The sequence below is a fragment of the Pseudoliparis swirei genome, chromosome 23, assembly GCF_029220125.1.
Source record: "Pseudoliparis swirei isolate HS2019 ecotype Mariana Trench chromosome 23, NWPU_hadal_v1, whole genome shotgun sequence".
In the NCBI taxonomy this organism is placed as follows: Eukaryota; Metazoa; Chordata; class Actinopteri; order Perciformes; family Liparidae; genus Pseudoliparis; species Pseudoliparis swirei.
In genome coordinates, this window is record NC_079410.1 from 6,967,094 (window position 1) to 6,985,868 (window position 18,775).

General features: G+C 44.6%; 4 protein-coding genes across 5 annotated transcripts; 2 read left to right on the top strand and 2 right to left on the bottom strand.

Annotated features, from left to right (window-relative positions):
* The first annotated feature begins 234 nt into the window (after positions 1–234).
* LOC130188716 (uncharacterized) lies at positions 235–2,044 on the top strand. The gene is made up of 3 exons (XM_056407183.1): positions 235–561; positions 925–1,156; positions 1,270–2,044. Exons 1-3 carry the CDS (start codon positions 253–255, stop codon positions 1,986–1,988), a joined length of 1,260 nt encoding a protein of 419 aa, XP_056263158.1. The 5' UTR covers positions 235–252; the 3' UTR covers positions 1,989–2,044.
* A 423-nt stretch (positions 2,045–2,467) lies between these two features.
* On the bottom strand, positions 2,468–4,515 carry si:dkey-66i24.7 (uncharacterized). 2 transcript variants are annotated; one of them, XM_056407184.1, is made up of 2 exons: positions 4,323–4,515; positions 2,468–3,677 (listed from the first exon to the last, which is right to left on the bottom strand). In XM_056407184.1, the coding sequence occupies exons 1-2, from the start codon at positions 4,414–4,416 to the stop codon at positions 3,073–3,075; spliced, it is 699 nt and encodes a 232-aa protein (XP_056263159.1). In that variant the 5' UTR covers positions 4,417–4,515; the 3' UTR covers positions 2,468–3,072. The 2 variants fall into 2 exon arrangements, with proteins under 2 accessions (XP_056263159.1, XP_056263160.1); XM_056407185.1 differs by lacking the exon at positions 4,323–4,515 and adding an exon at positions 4,091–4,313.
* A 357-nt stretch (positions 4,516–4,872) lies between these two features.
* Positions 4,873–11,359, top strand: armc5 (armadillo repeat containing 5). The gene is made up of 7 exons (XM_056407182.1): positions 4,873–5,750; positions 5,840–5,870; positions 6,002–6,112; positions 6,699–7,584; positions 7,684–8,492; positions 8,919–9,051; positions 9,357–11,359. Exons 1-7 carry the CDS (start codon positions 5,370–5,372, stop codon positions 10,849–10,851), a joined length of 3,846 nt encoding a protein of 1,281 aa, XP_056263157.1. The 5' UTR covers positions 4,873–5,369; the 3' UTR covers positions 10,852–11,359.
* An 820-nt stretch (positions 11,360–12,179) lies between these two features.
* Positions 12,180–14,099, bottom strand: LOC130188718 (cytochrome c oxidase subunit 6A, mitochondrial). The gene is made up of 4 exons (XM_056407186.1): positions 13,972–14,099; positions 12,926–13,001; positions 12,505–12,647; positions 12,180–12,399 (listed from the first exon to the last, which is right to left on the bottom strand). Exons 2-4 carry the CDS (start codon positions 12,999–13,001, stop codon positions 12,310–12,312), a joined length of 309 nt encoding a protein of 102 aa, XP_056263161.1. The 5' UTR covers positions 13,972–14,099; the 3' UTR covers positions 12,180–12,309.
* Between the last annotated feature and the right edge of the window lie 4,676 nt (positions 14,100–18,775).

Sequence of the window (18,775 nt, forward strand, 5' to 3'; positions counted from 1 at the left end):
TACGTAAAACAGAAGCATTAAACGAGCATGTGCAACGGAGAATGTTTGGCATACATTATTAATTCTGTCAGTCGACTTTTGGCCATAATTTACCTCGCAAAGTCAATATTTATCTTAATGTAAACGGTTATACTTAAAACACGTCAAAGAAAGCAAACTATGACGCAAGCTGCTCGTCTTTCCTACGAGTTGCGAACTTTCCGACCGCACCTGAAGGCATCGTGGCGTCTGACTCAACACAGACCGCCACAAATGGACGTCCGCGAGTTCGTGTTATCGGCGGGCCGAGCCGTGCTGGACGTGGTGGAGCGGGAGTGGCAGCCGCTGTCTCCGGGAGAGCTGGAGCAGCGGCTGGACCAGGCGGTGGAGGAGATCCTGGAGGCGGATCTCATGGCTCCACTTAAAGCGCGGCCTCCACCCCCGGGAGGAGCGCAGCTGCTGCGGAGTCAAGCGAGCGCGGAGCCCCAAGTTTTACCGACGGAAACGTGCGTCAGTCCCCCGGAGGAAGAGACGCCGGAGCCCCGGGAACCGATTGAGACCGTTGACGATGCAGCAGTCAAGGTGTCGGTCTGTTAGGTGGATGATACTGACTGTTATTAGAATAAGTTTACATATTAACATTATTGTACTTCCAGGTTGATCTCACGTGTTTTACTTTACACCAGTTGATTTAGCTAAAGAGTGAATGCATTGAAGAATTGAAAAACATTCATTAACAAAACAAATCTCCCAAAGTGAGAATACATACAGTCTTGGCAGATATACATATTTTCCAATGTTTTTTTCTGCCCCTTTTTCTGATTTGCATATGAGAGCTTATTGTTTCTGCTGTTAAACCTGTGATAAAGTCTGTTGGAACCATGTTAAGTGTCTCCTGAAAAAGCTCTTGAATCTACTGTGTCTGCTCTCCCTCTCTACCATCAGTACATCACAGATGTGCTTCAAAACTCAGAGTCCAGGGCTCGGATGGCCGGACGGGCCCGCTTGTCCCTGCCCCACACCGTCCTGCTGTCCCTCACTCTGCTCTCTGAGCGCGTCAGCTACCGCTCTGTGTCCCGCCGCTTCCACCTGGAGAAAGGGAACATCCACAGGATCTTCTTTTCTTTCTGCGAGCGCCTCAACACGCTGCAAGAGAAGCAAATCCGGTGGCCGGTCGGTGGGTTTGACCTCAGTGTGGATTGTCGGACGCGATCGGTAAAGTGATGCCAGGGATTTGATGAGGGGTTTGGAAATGATAACGATGGGTCTGTTTCCTCTCGGGTTGTCCAGGCGGGGAGGCTGTGGAAGCCCTCTCTCCACTTTGCCGCCCAGATAAGGAGCAGGAGGAGCAGCAAGGTGTCCCTCGGGTCCTGGGAGTGTTGGGACACACGCGCATCCCGATCCGCCTGCCCATAGGGAAGCATGACGTGGAGAGCATGGTGCCGGAAGTGAAGAGGATGAAGATGGAGGCCCATCCCGACTCCTGGCTGAACCTGCAGCTCGCGTGCGACCGCAAAGGCCGGTTCCTACACTGCAGAACCAGTAGAGGCTCAGACGTGGACAGAGGCGGCGCTCTGAGGGACAAACTCGAGCAGCAGCCTGAACTGATGCCCTCTGGCTCCTGCCTCGTGGCCAGAGCCGGCTACCCGCTCACGGCTCAGATTCTAACGCCGTACTCGAGAAGTATCGGACCGAGAGAGGCGCTCTTCAACGAGATGCTCGAGGAGCATTTTCAGATCCTGGACCAGGCCGTTGCCAACCTGAAAGCCCGATTTAAAAGGCTTCGGTATCTGGATATCGGAAACTACGAGCGAGCGAGAGCCGTTGTGCTGACCGCCTGTGTGTTGCACAACATGTTCTTGGACATGGGACAGGAGGTGCAGGGGGACGTCGAGAAAGAGGAAGCCGTGACCCGAGAGGGGGCGTTGGAGATGGATGACGAGGGTGTACGCAGACGAGACGCCATCTCAGATTTGTTGTTTAAAATGTTTGAATCTGGAAGCGTGTGATGTGACGATTTCTGCTGGGAAAAAGCTTTTTAATATAAAAGTTCATTTTTACAGAATCTCTACTTTCTGGGTCTCTCATGATTGTAAGGGACAACGATTTTTGGTTTTTTTTCTCAAAGTTTTTTCACCCAAAGTTATTTTGAAAGTGATGACCGGAAGTGAGTGTAATGCTATTACGTTTACCTCGATGCCAGTGTCACAATTTCCCGGTCTAATAATTCTCCAGACCAACACAACTTTAAATAATGTCTGTTAAAGATTATCGGCAGTATTTCGTGTTACTGTAATAGCACCAAAAACGAATTGTCAATGGATATGAATGTTCTAATGATATTAAACTTATCTAGGGAAGAAAATAATGTTGCAGTTCCTCACTGGAGGGCAGTACACTACCGTCACCAGTCCAAAACCTGGCGTCAAGACAGATACACTAGCATAACAACATATCCGGTAGGAGTTTCAAACCAAAACAGTCAAGCGAGTGTTTCCCTACTATACTACTATAATAGTAATTATTGCAGGATTGTTTATTGGAATACATTACAAAGTGAAGTTGTGCATACTGACGAAGTGTATATTATGAATACATTAATGGTAAAGTGTGAATGGTACAATGAATACTGTTGTGATCATATCTGTTTGAGTTTGTTCACGTCCGGTGACTGCATACAACAATAACATGTTCTACTTTTGCATATAGGTTGTCGGCATTTTATATAAATATCAGGTGCAGTGATGGCAGGGTGCCAGCTTTTAAGTAAAAAAATAGTTTTTTCTTGCACTTGTAACTTAAGCCAACCATCGATAATTCACTCTTCTATTGCGGTACAAAAATAAGTGAATTGCATTCATCCAACAGAAAAAGACACATATTGTGACGTAAACAGAAGATGATTTGCAAGTGTGTGTCCCGTTTTCTGAACTGCTGCATGATAAAGTTCAGAATAGGCAAACTAATTTTAAAACTGTAACAGAAAAAAAAGTGCCAACATGGACCAATCTTAAAAACATTTCTAACAAAAACACTAATTTTCATTATGCAGAATGATAAAAGCTTTTGTGGATAGAAAACAGAGTCTGTTGCCTACAGTCCATCCTTGGACACCTGTGTGCTGTTCTTCTGAGCGAGGCTGGAGATGGCCTGGGCCAAGTTGTTAATGGCCTCTATCTTCCTCTCCTCCAGGGCTTTCTGCTGGGCCCACATGTTCATCTTCCTCTCTTGCAGCTCCATGTACAGCTGTAGGACGTCCTGTGGAGGCCTGGCAGTGCAGGCAGCAGTTGTTGTCGGCGGGTTGGGGAGGATCGGGGTGAACCTCTTGCTGGCTATCGCCTTGCCCACTCTTGTCCCGCTGAGTTTGGCCCTTCGCTGGGCTTCAATCTCCTCCCTGCTCTTACCCAGGACCTCGTGCATGGCCTTGAAGAACTCCCAGTGGACGCTGGCCACCCCCAGCCTCTTGGCCCTCTCGGAGTTCTTCCTGTATGTGGCCAACATGTTTCTCCACTTGAGGTCACACTCGTATGCCTTCACGGTGACATCGGTGGCCTCTGACTCTCTCAGTTTGGTGTTCACTTGCTCTGCCACGGTCTCCCAGAGTTTCTTTTTCTTGCATACTGGCTGATCAAAAGCCTGGTCCATTTCTAGTCTGGTGTTGACCAGGTGCCATGTGGCCTGCAGTGTCCATATGAATTCTAGAGAGGAAAACAAAGTGTATCATGTTGTTGTTAAATTCTAAGCCCTTGCATTGAAACTATTTCCTGTTTCTTTTTTTGAAAAACATAAATAATATAATTATAGCATCAATATGAGGTAATCATATGGCATATAGTTATTGATAAAGTAATAATAATAAAAATTTTTTTTTAGCGCTTCTCAAGTCACCCGAAGTCGCTTTACAGAGTGCAGAGTCCAGTAGTCATACACACACACACACACACACACACACACACACACAGTCATACCGGTGGTGGTAAGCTACATCAGTAGCCCCTCCGGCCCCTCCGACCACCACCAATATTCATTCACATCCATATGAATCGGGGTGAGGCTGCGGTGCATGTCTTTATGATGGTGGGGGAAACCGGAGCACCCGGAGTAAACTCACGCAGGCACGAGGAGAACATGCAAACTCCACACAGAAAGGACTCGAACCCAGGGCCTTCTTGCTGTGAGGCGACAGTGCTAACCACTGAGCCACCGTGCCGGTAAAGTAAATGGCATTATGCGAGTCACGGTTTACGACAGCAACGGGCAGAGACTGCGCACTCATCGGGCCCTCCTCGCTTCACGCGATGACTGGATGAAACCTGTTTCACTTCAGGGTGTCGACTACTAACCTGCTTTAGTTTTGTCGCTGTCAACGCTGGACACAACAGTTTCCTTTTCCGCCACTTCAGTACTTTGGATCACAATTGTCTCGATCACCTCCATGATGATAAAGCATTACAATAACTGTTGAAGTGTTTTCTTTTTTAAAATCAGCCGTGTGTTTCTATCGTGGAATTTAACAACATCTCAGAGGCACCGATGTATTTTCTCGCATCGAGTAAAACGATGACTATAACAACGTTATTTAGCAGCTCGGGATGTGTAGTCCGTTTTAGTTGTTACAAGCTGTCTTTTGGGTACTCTGGTGCACCGGATAAACTACAATCCATAAACGTTGCGAATAGATCACGACAAACGACTATTTATCGTTGCCTTGGGGAATGTAGTTTTTTAAAGGAAGTAAATATACGAGGGCAGTTGACAGGCAGTGACGTTTTAAACTACAAGTCCCAGCGTATATCTCACCGGCCCACCTCTTCACTCCCTGCTCCCTCCCTCGACCGCCCCTGTTTTGTTGTTTGGCTAAAGATGGCGTTAGCGGCTAACGCAGGCGATTGCATTTTGTTCCACAAAAATTATTCGGCCAGTGGTAACAAAACATTGATCAATTAGAGCTTTAATCCGCCATTTGATGTGTAAAAATATGTTCCATTGAGATAATACATGTCTCCCACGTAGAATAACGTTTGTTCGGCCTTCTTACGATGTAGGCCTGTTTCTTTAGGGAGTGGACCGGAGCTGTTGGAACTCCATCTCCCATCAGCGTCCGCGGTGTCAGGTGGTACGACTTTCCTTTTTTCATGAAATCTGTAGTTTTCTGATCACGCCACAATGTTATTTTGCGAAACTTAAAAAGAATATTTATGAATGAACTCGCGAAGAGCCTAAGTTGCGTTAAGAAGCTAACAATTTAAAGTGAAAGGACATGGTTTTCAATTTCTCAGTGTTACACTGTGCGCATCCAGTGATGCTCCACAGAGGGAATAGTATCTGTCTCAATTGAGAGGAGGACAATTAAGATAATTGAACCCGGAGCCTCGTCAGGCAGAGAGGCCATGGCTGCGTCACCGGTGCAAGGTGACGGGAAACGATCTCGAGAGGGTCACCCATCATCACCAGAGTCTTCTTTGACGTGGTGCCTGGCTCACCTGTCTAAACCTGGACCAGGGGCTGAACCTCAGGGGCATGGCAAGGCGGACTCAGGCGGAGGCAAAGAGGGGGACAAGAGGTCCAGGGTCTCTCAGTGGCGAGCCCTGGTCGCTATCCGGACGCAGCATATCAAGGGGGACAAGGCTGGCATTGCCCGATTCAGAACCCAAGGGGGTCTCCGGCCCCTGTTGGACCTGCTCAAAAACCCCGAGTGCTCCAGGAAAACCCTGGACCTGGCTCTGAGCATCCTAGCAAACTGCTGCACTGAGCTGCAGACACGCATCCAGGTGAGATAAAAGGAATAACGAAGAAGATGTTCTCTGTTATTTATTATTAAAGCACCCATTTGACACATTTGACATGTCTGCCACTATAGGTCCGTAAGCTTAATGGAATAAATATCGTAGGTAAGTGATCATTTACTTTCTTATAAGGTATTAAACTTAGAATAATGACTTTAAAAAAAAAACTTTTGCCACAATATTTGTCTTTCACATTTAATTGCATGTAATCTTAAAACAATTCTTGTCTGACACAGTGGAGATCCTGAAGAAAAATATGACCCTGGAGACCGTCCAGAACCGAGCAGCCCGGGCTTTGGGAAACTTGGCCATGGATCCAGAGAGCTCTGCTCTCATCCACTCGGCTGGTTAGTCTTAAATGTCAAACATAATTGTACATTTTCAGGATGTATTACTTATTTAAGATGCTGCTTGAAATGTACTGGAGGGGGATATTTTAAAAAAAATTTTTATAGTAGTGATTGCAATGATTCACATGTGGACAAATGGACGGCTTATCAATATTTGTGCTACGATAGTTAAAGAAGAATGTATCTTGCATGTTCATATTTTTAGATGTACTAGTATATATGGTTAAATACCAGCATTACACATCGTGTGTTACTAATTTTCTTTTAATTGGTTAATGACTCTGTCAATTGATTAGTCTTAGAATTAATCAACAATTAATCAATTGCGAAAATATTATTATTATTATTAATGTTATTATTATGCATTATCAGTGAATAGACTGAACCTATGGACATAAACATATCGAGGTCTAAATGTGTCGTCATCTCTTCATAAGAATTAAGGTCACATGTGCCAAAAATAGGAAATGTCTATTCACAGAAACTGTTGATATGATCTATGAAATGTTTTCGTGTAGATTTATTATTTGCCCACAGATTCAAAACCATCCTATCTTTATTATTTCTCTTTGACTTCTTCCAGGTGGTGTTCCTCTTCTTCTCCTGTGTGTTTCTCTTTCTCCCGGCCCGTCCTCGCCCACTGCTGCCCCGCCCAAAGAGCCCTGTCCTAAACTGGAGTGCGCTCAGTCGGCCGCTCGGGCTCTGCTCTACCTCTCGGATACGCACTCTAACCGCCTATCGCTGCTCACCCAGGGGACCTTAACGGCTCTGGCCCCGCTCATCGCTCCAGAATACCCCGTGGGGCTGAGGCGGGCGGTGCTCAGGACCATCCACGAGCTGACCCGCGGCTGTGGGGTTGAATGTGCCAGGGAGGTGTCCCGTTCTGGAGTCCTCGCTCAGCTCGGTGTCATGGCGTCGGGGCAGTGTGATGAATCTTTTGAGGAGCTCGCACTGAAAACGCTGGCCAACATGTGCTCCCAGGGGTGCCTTCGCCCCTTCGTGGGGTCACTGGGGGTCATTCAGAAGTTCACTGAGGAGGTCAAGAGGGAGCCCCTGAAGTCTGGAGTCTTCCTCAAGGCGCTGTGCTTGTGCTGCAAGGAGGCGGTCAACCGCGCCAAGGTGAAGGAGAGCAGTGGATTGGAGGTGCTGATTGGCTTCCTGGCTGCCCATCAGAGTCATCCCCTTTCCAGACTCACCATCCTGGCCTGTGTCGACTTTGTGTTTGATGAATCTGCCATGGACCAGCTGCAAGAGTTAGGGCTGGTCCCTCTGCTTGTGGCACGACTGGTGGAGCTCACCCGAGGCGAGGAACAATCTGCCGAGAAGATGGACGTGAGCCTCTCCTCCAGCATGTCTCCCACCGAGCTCCTGCCCTCATCATGTTTCGACTCCTTTGACTTCCCCCCCGAGGGCTGCAAGAAGGAGGAAGCGGGAAAGGAGCAAGGTTCATCCAGCTTTTTAAGTCTCAGGTATGGATATTTCAAAGCATTGGTTTATCTGTATTCCCAGTGAATTTGATTCAACTAGTTTCTATTGTTTATCTTCATGCTTTCTTTCTCTCCCGTCAGGTCCTGGTTGGTGTCTGAGGGATTGATCTCTTCAGAGGAGGAGCTGCTGGATTCCTCTGGTGTCGAAGGAGAATGGGGGAGTCTTCAGATCCCACCGTCTTCATCCCCTCAAACCTCCTCTCCAAACCCCGATTCCCTTTCGTCTCTTAAAAACTCTTCTCCATCCAACCCTACGGCCTCTTCTTCTAAAAAGGCTGCTCAGCCTTCCCCTGTGTCCTTTTCGGTCCAGCCCCGACTCTCCTCCTCATATAAAATCACTGATCCGCCTCCATCTAGTCCTCCACCTTGCACTGTGCTCACACCGCAAACCCAGCCCGGCTCTTCCACTCTCTCCTCTCCCATTAAAACCCCCCAAACACCCGTCTCTCCCTCAAAGTTCTCATCCCCTCACCGAAGGAGGCAGCAGCGTCCTCATGCGGCAGCCTGTTTGACCAAAGTCACTCTTGATACCCCTCCGTCAGTGCCCCGCCAGATGCCTTACAGCCACCCCTACCACCCTGAGCCCTGGACGCCCGAGTCGCCCATCCTGCTGCTGCTGTCGCGCTTCTCTCACGCCACCGACCCGAGCGCCGCTCTGATCAGCGCCGGCGTCATGTCCGGCTTGCTCTACTACCTCACCCAGCACCAGGACCCCAGCAGCAGGTGCTTCCGGATGCTTTGCAGGCTGAGCTGCAACCCCAACTGTTTGCAGGCGCTGGTCCGAACCGGCTCGGTCGCGCTGATCCGCCACCATCTCTGCCAGAGAGGGGGAGGATTTCAGGGAGAGGAGAGGCAGACGGACCGAGTGAAAGCCAAAGTTAAACAGCTTGGTGAGATAAAGATCCTTCATCTGCAACACAGCAACTTTAGAACAACCATTTGACCCATAACCCCTGTAACTGTTTTTTTTAACAAGCAGTGAAAGCACAAACCATTGCCTTATAAATGTTAAATATAGTTCACATTGTATTAATGTTGTTTTACTAGTAGATTATTGTTTAAATCATTGAGATGAATTATTTTGAGGAGGGATGCAACTATCCAACTTTCTGGTCCAGATACCTCAATTTATGATGTCATCCTTTAGCTACGACAGAGGTGATACAATTCATCTCTTTACAGATCTGGCGTATCAATTCGGTGCATCCCTACATAAATAACTCTCGAACCAGATTTTCTATAAGTAAATAAAAAATTGGATTATTTTGAATTTCATACAACAGCAGTTTACAATGTTGCACTGACTGTCTCTGCAGGTTTCGCTCTTCTTAATAATCTGCGTGTCCAGTGCGAGTCTGGATTTGGCTCCGGGGTTGTTGCCCACGTGATGCTGTCCGGCTCCGAGTCCGACAAGATCAACTGTGCGTTGTCTCTGCCATTAATCAGCAGGTGAGTAGTAGATCAATATGAATATGAGTTCAGTAACTGACAATCTGTAAATGTAACGACTGGAATGTCATAGGATTAAAAAAAAAAAAAATTTAGTATTTAAAATCACATTTATTGGTAAAATAATCTGGTGAAAATAGCAGCCATTTGGATACAGATGAATATATATATATATATATATATATATATATATATTAGTAAGTGAATGGTTTTGTATTTGCTGTGCGCTGATTAATTTAGGTCGTTATAGTTAATCCAGAATAAGTGATCATGTATGATCTTTCTTTTTCTTTTCTCTCTAACAGCAACAAGTCCTTGTTGAAGAAACTTCTTCTGGACAGCGGGGGGCTGCTCTTGGCTCTGCAGCTTCTTGGTGCCGATGATGTGGATGAATACCACCCCGCTGAAGGTGGGAAGTTTCTTTCTGATTGGTTTCATTCTTCGCATTCAGGCCTGACTTCTCAGCTCCACCTGCTGTTCTCCTCTCTCCTGATTGAATGCCTGTCCACGCTGGCTGTTGGCATCAAAATGGAGCTGGACAAAAAACATCCAAGTCCAGTCATAACGCAGTCAGTCAGTAAAATTGACAAGATGTCACCCCCTCCCTCGAAAAGGCCTCGTCTGGTCGACACCTGTCCCTACGGCGTCTCGACCTTTGACCTCCTCTTGTTGCTGGACGATGGGATTCAGGTCCGAGCCAACAGGGAGGCAGTAGCCGGGGAGGAGGGGTCGGACGGGGTCGGCTCTCAATACTTCTGGGCTCTGTTGAGAGGCGGATTTGGAGAAGCTCAGGGCAAAGTGGAAGAAGCCATCCGCATCAAAGATGTCAGCGCAGGTATGCTGCTGCCAGTGCTGCACTACCTGCATGGATGCCGCCTCACCGAGGACACAGGGACGACCAGGGAAGGCGAAGAAGCAGAGCGGAGAGGTCAGTGTCCGATCCTGGACAAATTAATCCTTGAAGGACTTGGGTTCTGCCAAAGAGGGCGAGGGGATTGCTCAAGAGAAGACTTTGATTTCCAGAAAACTGCTTTAGGCGAGATGATGATTGGAGCGTGCCGGTTTTTGGTACCTGAGTTGCAGAGAGAGTTGGAGGGTCTCTGCGTGTCTCTACTCCTGTCCTGCTCCACCCGCCCTGCTAGCCGAGCTGCATCAGCTCCCACACTGGACAAAGCCGAGAAGGCCGTGTCTAAAATGGACCATGAATGCACCGAGTCTGCTGAGGAGAACCTGGCGACTCGAACATCCGAGTTAGAGTTGACTGGTTTTGAGGCGCAAACTGAAAATCCACCGGGACAGACAAAGAAACCAAATAGTTCCCAGCACCAGACACTCGGAAACAAAACCTCTGGAACGGTTCAGGCGGCCAGCGGAGGACTCGATACAACTTCGGATCATAAGACAATCAAAAGGGCCACTCCAGTTTCCAGATCAGTGGTGGACAAACCACTTGCTCCAGGGGAGTTGAGGTCAAGACCAAAGAACTTGAAAAGTTCAGCACAGCGTCTGAAATCAGCAGCTCAGGACTCCCTTTCTTCCTCAGGAGGAGGTGGAGGAGGTGGAGGAGGTGGGCCCCTGGCCGCTCTCCTCCCCCAGATGTACTGGTTTTCCCAGCGGTACAGCTACCCAGCACTGGGTCGGGCCTGCGTGTCTCTGCTGCTGGGTTGTCAGGACTGCCCTCGGCCCTTCGTGTCCTCCTCCCTTGCCGGGGTTTGTCTCCGCAGACTTGCCAGAGAGGCCGACTGTACGGAGACCCTGAAACGGGATCTACTAAGTCTGGCCACAGCAGCTCTGAGCTGAACGAGGAGGGGAATATTGAGAAAAGTTGTTGGGTTGTGTGGCATGAAAGTGAAGTGAGAGTCGACTGTGGGGCTTATTATCAGCTTGACACTGTAGTCGTTTTCATTTAGTATCTGGAAGGTGCAGGTTGCAACAACATTATGATGACCTAAAAAACCTGTATGAATTTCTTGAGCGATAACAGAACTGCCTGTTGATTTATTTTCATAAGCTGGAAGCATAGTTTCAATTGAGTTTTGATGTAAACTGTAGCCCGTCCCGGCATGACATAATTGTATTATAATTTACTAATGACAGTTGCATTGTAATTATTATTTTTTTGCGTGGAAAAAGTCTTAAGATGGATTTGATGAGTGTCATTTAGCTGGAAGTACTGGAATTATCAGGGTTGGTCTAGTAGCCAGTTGTTTATTTTGTACATAGAGATATTATGGATTAGCAGATATACAATGTAAGGATTCCAACTGTCTCATGAATTTATGCCACTGAATATATTGTTGGAACATCACTTTGCTTTTGGCTTCTTGTTGTTGAAATGTGGGTTTGCAGAAGGACCCCAGTAATCTGACTGCACCGCGGTTTTCACTCGGTTATAGTATTCAATTACACAACATCGTGAAACCAGCTATTGGCTGAACTGCCATACAAGTTAGTCGAGGTTCATGGTCTCAAGAGGACGAGCCGTGATGACTCGGATGGTCCCCTGCCTTTTCCTTTATTGTGAACTAAGGTCCGTGGTTAACACAAACTTTACGAGTGTTCTTCCACGACGTAAGATGTGCCAGTAGAAACCCGTCTCGTGAGGATGTCAGCGACATTACGTCATCAAACCAAACATTGAAACTCCTACTCACTACTCTGCCGTTGTCCTCGTGAGTTATCTCTTAGTTTTTATAAACTATGCTTACTAAAACTTTCCAACTTGCAGATGGATGCTAGATTTCACACGAAGAGGAAAGGCTGTTGTGGAAGAGGTCAGTCATGTGACTCGTAGTGTTTGTTTACAGCTTAACGTCAACTTTCTACTTCTGACGATCGTATTCTCGCTTAAAAAGAAATCATAAAACGTTCGTTCGCCACAGAGATTATTTGATTCAATAATCATATAGAAATATTTACTTGCGATGCTAACCTCTGGGTTGGCTGACAAAAACCCGCCGTCTCTTCAGCGCTCTACACTTTCTAAAACATTTAAAATATCACCAGCCTCTTCTTTGGATCTCTGAGGGACCTGAACTGCAGGATTTTAACAATTGCGACTGTGCCGACCCCTAGTGTCGATATTTAAAAAAGACACGTTAAGGTCAAAACAAAAGAAAAGGCGCTCATTGTAATACAGCACAAAGTGGTTTTATCAATGTTAGGCGGCCCCTCGGTCGGTACACTTAAGCCAAGTACACTGCAGACGGAAGTTTTATACAAGCAGCAACACACAACTGAGAAATGTGGCCGATGCTCTCAGTGGTGGGACCCCTCGAAGCCGCCAGGCAGTGCGTTGGTGTGCGCGTTGTGGAACAGACTGTGGTTTCCATCTCCCCAGGGGAATCTCTGGAAGGACAAATATATAAACGTTGACGAAAAAGTCAACAACAGGAAGAAAAAACAAACAAACACCCTGATTAATCTCAATGCAAATCTGGGAGTGGGACTCGCCTTGGTGCGGATACACAGGTGAGGATATGGCACAAATTCTGGCTGTTCGTGGGAGTGCGCCTGCATCTTCAGGTAGACGTTGGCAATGCAGACGGCAACACCAGGTAAGGCCAGAACGAAGGTCAGTATCTTCCAGGTTTTTGCTGTGGAAAACACAATGAGTGGAAGTGCATGACGGAAGCGTGAAATAAGACGTGGTGGGAAAGGAAGACGATACGATTATAGCCGCTGTCTCTCGTCTACAGAGTCCACATCGGTCGTAAAATAAGATTCCTGATTGTTCGCCAAGTAGAGGTGCAGGATGGCTGCCGGCCAGCGCTGCAGACGCTCGGCTACTGTTCATGACAAGACTCCGAGGTGCAGAAGCTCTGAATCTGGAGGTGTTGATGCATTTTGAGGGCAACAGCAGAGACACACTGACCTCCTCCCTCGTGGTTCGGAGCCGACGCAGCCGCAAGCACCCGCCGAGCGGCCAAAGCAGCTGGAGACGCAAACATCTCGAGAGGCGGAGAGGGAGCAAAGCGAAAGATTGAGACTCCTTTGCATTAAAGTTCAATGTTATGCACCAGAGTATATGACAAACAGTTTATTTATTCTTTATTGGCATGTTAAGGCAGCCTTCATAAGCTTTACTGTGAGGCAAAAACGGAACAGAACAATGTTGAAATAATAATACACGGCTATTTAACCCTCCTGTTACCTTTAGGGTCAATTTGACTCCATTCAATGTTTAATGTCGGTGTTCTTTGGGGTCAATTTGACCCCAGGCTGTTTTTCACTGTGTCAAACATATAAGAACTAGAACGGGCACTCGGTAGAGCGCATACCTTCGCATATCACAAGATTGTGCATTGAATTATGAACATGTTGGCATTAGTTGCATGCCAATTGGATAAAAATTGACCGTGCTATGGTAAAAAGAAGATTTTGACCTGTTCATGACCTTTGACCTTGAACTTTGACCCGATCGATCCCAAAATCTAATCAACTGGTCCCCGGATAATAACCAATCATCCCACCAAATTTCATGCGATTCGGTTCAATACTTTTTGAGTTTTGCGAATAACACGCATACAAATAAATAAATAAATAAATACACGTCGATCAAAACATAACCTTCCGCATTTTCAATGCGAAGGTAAATATCAACTTTTTTATATATTTAAAGGGCTATTTAGGTCGTCAACAAACAAACATAAAGTACCTCACACTTAAACTTGGGGAAAACAATATTAATTCTAATAATTTTCTGGAGGTTTTAATTGCTGGGGTCAAATTGACCCCGAGGGTAAATATGTTAGTAAATGTGAAGGAAACAGGAGGGTTAAACACCACACATGGAGTCATTTGAAGTCGTATGGCCCTCTGCAATCAAACGGCAGCGGGCGGTTGAGGCTGGGCCTGCTGGTGGTGTGTATTGAGTAGTTAAAAATAATTAAAATACAAGAAAATCTGTCAAAAACTTACTTTTCTTCAGGCAGGCAGTATACAATATGCTTTAATATCCTCTTATTTTTCTGGAAAGCTCCACACTACTTTGATTTTCTTCTCTTCTTGCTTGTTTGGCCTTCAGTCTGTCCTGAGCTCAACTCAGGGTGTCAGACTCCTCCCCGTTTCAAACTGTCCATGCGCCAAGAAACTTGGTTTATATTTGGACAAGTGCAAAGGCTGGTATGTGAAGAAGAGGACAGGGGAAGAGGAGCGTGTCGGTGCTGCGTAGCACATTCAGCCTGCATTACCAAGACTGTAACGAGAGCAGAGGGCTGAATATTCCCCATTCATGAAATAATATTGTCTTTCTTAACTTCCATCTTTAAGTTCAGTGAGGCTTAGTTGTGCGTCACGAAGCCGACTAATCACTATCTGTCTATTTACATTTTTTAAAGTTATTACTCCTCTGTTATAAGTCCTTTTGGTATTAAGATTAGATAAACACTGCTATCTGGAAATTAAATATATATATATATATATATCTTTTTTTTTTTTACTGGGTTTATTTAATAAGGGACAGTGCACATTAATAAAAACATTTCAGTAAATGTGCCAGTCAGCCAAGAGGCTATTTTTCATCTGTAGTCCCAATTGAAGCAATAAAGCCCATTTAATTACTTCTGAGTAATTTACATCTTCTTGGCAACATTTACTGGAATAAAAGTTATATTTATAACTGTAAATAATGTACAGGTATATGTAAATTGTTCTGGCCTGCACTGTGCCATTAAACAAGTTTGAATTTTTTGCACATTTGTAAATCTCGATGTGAATAAACCACACAAATTAAATCGTAGATAAAAATGGATAAGAACTTTTAATGCCTTGGCTGGATAGAAATGTGACTTTATGTAAAAGAATGTCAAGTAAAAGGGATTTATTGTTTTTTTTGTTTTTTGTTTACCTTGAAATAAACTGTCAACCAGATGGAGAAGCGTTGCTTTGAACACACTGTCCCTAAACGCACCTTTAGCCTCTCATGTGTTGGGCTCCTTACTGCCTGTAAAATAAAAGTTTACATTTTAGCTGATTTACCTGCAGAGAAGAACCTGTAGTGTTAAAAAGGCAGTTTAATGAGATATGAGACATGTCAGAGGTTAGTTTAATCCCATTAATCTGACAGTTTTAGTCACGTTTTACATAAAAACACAAGATACTAGTAATTCACTACTAATCTACCCAATAGCGTATAAAGTATCTAAACTAGGCTCCAGGTTGATGAACTCCTGAAAGGATTCAATTATGCATAATGCAATATCTAGCATTAAATATCTTCACACGTAGACTCAAGTGTGAATGTCATATTTTCTGTTGAATGTTAATTATTGATTTCCCCCGATATAATATGAATGCCTCTGTGGAGTCTGTCTGGGCGGCTTCAGGCTGCAGAGCAAACAGCAGCCGGAGCCCGGAGTGATGTCAGCCGGTCTGAATGTCTCACTCTGGTGTTACTGTGGGCAGCGCCATCTCATCCTGAAGGGTCCAGAGCACGGAGGCGTGCAGGTGTGCAGCTGGACTCCAACCCGCACACATTTATTTAGATAAATAGTCTTTTATAAGTTGTAACCACACATGTTGCAATTTGTAAGCATGAGAAATAATTATAATTAAATGAGAAATAAATAATAATAATAATAATTACATGAGAAATAATATAAATATATTGTATAGTGTTTTTTAAATTTAAATTATTTTCTTTTTTAAAATATTGAATCGGGTCAAAATGACCCGAAGGCAACACAAGGGTTAATTAGTTTTTTCTTCTTCTTTGAATTTATACAATAAAATAAATGAATGACATGTTTCCCGTTTTATTGTATCGTATAACATCTCTCCGGCAGCAGCCTTCTGGTTGGATGGGTGATGGACGGCCTCAGACCGACTGATCCTATTCAACAATGTTTCTACCTGAACCCGATGAAGAGCAGCCTTCCCGTCAGTGGGTGCAGCAGCCGGAGGAAACTCTGCAGACTCAACACCGCAAAGTGGACGCGTGATGATGTGTAAATACAGAAATATATACTTCCAAAAGTTTATATATATATTTTTCCTGACTGCATCCTCTCACAATCAGTTTGACGCGACTTCATTGATTTACAGCGTGAGCGATTTTAAGTCGTCCGTTCTGAAAGTGAAAAAAGAGTTAAGCTGAGTTTACCCTCCTCAACATCCCCAGACACCCACACAACGCCTGTCTGTGTTCATGCCCGGAGAAAGACAGCTGTTGTTTGTGTGCAATGCAGTAAGTGTGTGTGATGTAGGACAGAGGTGAAAGCTGCCAGTTGTAACAGTCTCTCCCATCTTTATGTCTTTTTCTCTTTGCTGGACACTTGGCTACCATATTCCTGCCGTCACTTCAGAGCAGCTCGCATCTGAACTCTTCGATGACGTTGTGCCGCTTTTGGATAAAGACCTTTTCTTCAGAGACCTTTTCAACAGACTATTCCAGGATGTTTAAAAAAAAAGAAGAAGTACAACCAGGCTTTTAAAACCAGGCATCTACACCTGTAATGACTTTTTAAACCGTGGTTGAATTCTTGTTTATGCAACATAGGACTGTCGTAAACACACGTGTACTCACTGGAATCATGCCTCGGGTTGTGGGACTGGGACCTGCTGCAGACTACAAAGGAGTCACAATCCACCATCGGTAGTCTCACTGAGGCAGCGCTGGGTTTGAAGCGATCGAGGGCCGACGTTACTCAGTAAAAACTCCCGTGCAGACTCACCACTTGTCTGCAGTGTTGATGTTAACTTTGCTTAAGTATAACTTGCAAGTTTTATGTGAATAGCTGGAGGTGTTTTTTTTATTTTCAGTGTGTCCGTGCAAATGTAACACTGACTGGCTGCTAGTGTGCATTAATAGTGGCAGTCAGAAGACGGTTTGAAGGAGCTATAATCAATACTATATGTAAAATTCTTCACAATTTATGGCATTCTTCAGCTCATTGTTTAGTTTTTTTTCCCCAGCTGGCAACTTTACTGTTGTGGTTCAATATCACTGTTCTCATAATCTTTGTAGTCAACAAGCAGCTGTAATTCAGCAAAAAGAAGAAGCTGAAAGCTGCCCAGCACCAATCTGGAGCATCTGACAGCTGAGGAACCAAATGTTTCTGTCGGGAATTGGAAGAGACCAAAAACTGAGCTACGTAACTAGGCAACAAGAAGTTTACCAAAAAAAGAAGAGTAGCGTAAAACCACAAATAAACACAAGTGGTCCAGTCTCGAGACTAAATATATATATGTATACAGGACTGTCTCAGAAAATTAGAATATTGTGATAAAGTTCTTTATTTTCTGTAATGCAATAAAAAAAACAAAAATGTCATGCATTCTGGATTCATTACAAATCAACTGAAATATTGCAAGCCTTTTATTCTTTTAATATTGCTGATTATGGCTTACAGCTTAAGAAAACTCTAAAATCCTATCTCATAAAATTTGAATATTTCCTCAGACCAAGTTAAAAAAGATTTATAACAGCAAAACAAAATCAAACATTTGAAAATGTGTTTCCAGGTGTTTCGAGTTAATTAGACGATTCAAGTGATTTGTTTAATACCCTACTAGTATACTTTTTCATGATATTCTAATATTTAGAGATAGGATATTTGAGTTTTCTTAAGCTGTAAGCCACAATCAGCAATATTAAAAGAATAAAAGGCTTGCAATATTTCAGTTGATTTGTAATGAATCCAGAATGCATGACATTTTTGTTTTTTTAATTGCATTACAGAAAATAAAGAACTTTATCACAATATTCTAATTTTCTGAGACAGTCCTGTATATACAGACTCAAATTATTTCAGAGTTTATTTATCAAGACTGACATTGATAATTTCCCCAGATTTAAATTGTTGAGCAAGTCTTCAAATTGAGATTATTTGTCATTACACTTTTGTCCACCAAGTGGCACGAGATGCATTTTGAGATGCTTGATTGACTGATGATGTAATCAGGGCAGGTGTTGCTGCCTTGTTCGACATGAGGTTTTGACTATGCAGTCTGTGTTTATTCCCATATTTTGCTCGTTCTGTGGAACATTTTGGTTATTTTTAGAGGGAAGGAAACAATGGACTCCCCTGCAACCGTAACCGGTTAGTTGTACTGAGCTGTATCATGCATCTGGATTCTAATGGACGCACTGGATGGTTTAACTTTAGAAAACTTGTAATACAAAATTTTGTCTTGATGTAAATAATCAAGGTATTTTTCTTCTCTTTTGCCCTTAAAGGACACATGAGGATACTCTGAATGTAATTGTTATGTGTATACTGGGGCACACAGTGTTTCTAACATGACAGACCACAGTGGAACTGCCATCCAGATGTGCCTCCGCAGACACTGCGCTAACTGTCCTGTAAAGACACCATTGTCTGCTCTTCCTCTCACAACAATCCGCTCTTACTTTTACGGCTTTGACATCTCATCTTGAAAAATGTACACACTCCTAATAGTTCAGATATTCAGTTTATTTAAATAGGCACGTCTAAAATGTGCGGGCAGATACATGTTTAGAAGTGGATCATGGGCGAGGGAGTCGTGAGTCAGACGTGGGTTATGTCATTGTCTTGCGCTCGGTACCACCAGGGGAGACGATGTGGTGGTCTCCCCGTGTGACTCTAGTTTTCCTCAGCTGGCATAAAAACAATGAACAAAGCGTGACCGTCGTTTGTGGTTCTCCAGTCAGACGTTTGCATTGAGTGCTGCTGAGCCTGAGGTCGAGACATGAACGTAAACGTTAGATTAAGAAACGTCTGTTGTTCAAGGGACCTCCCAC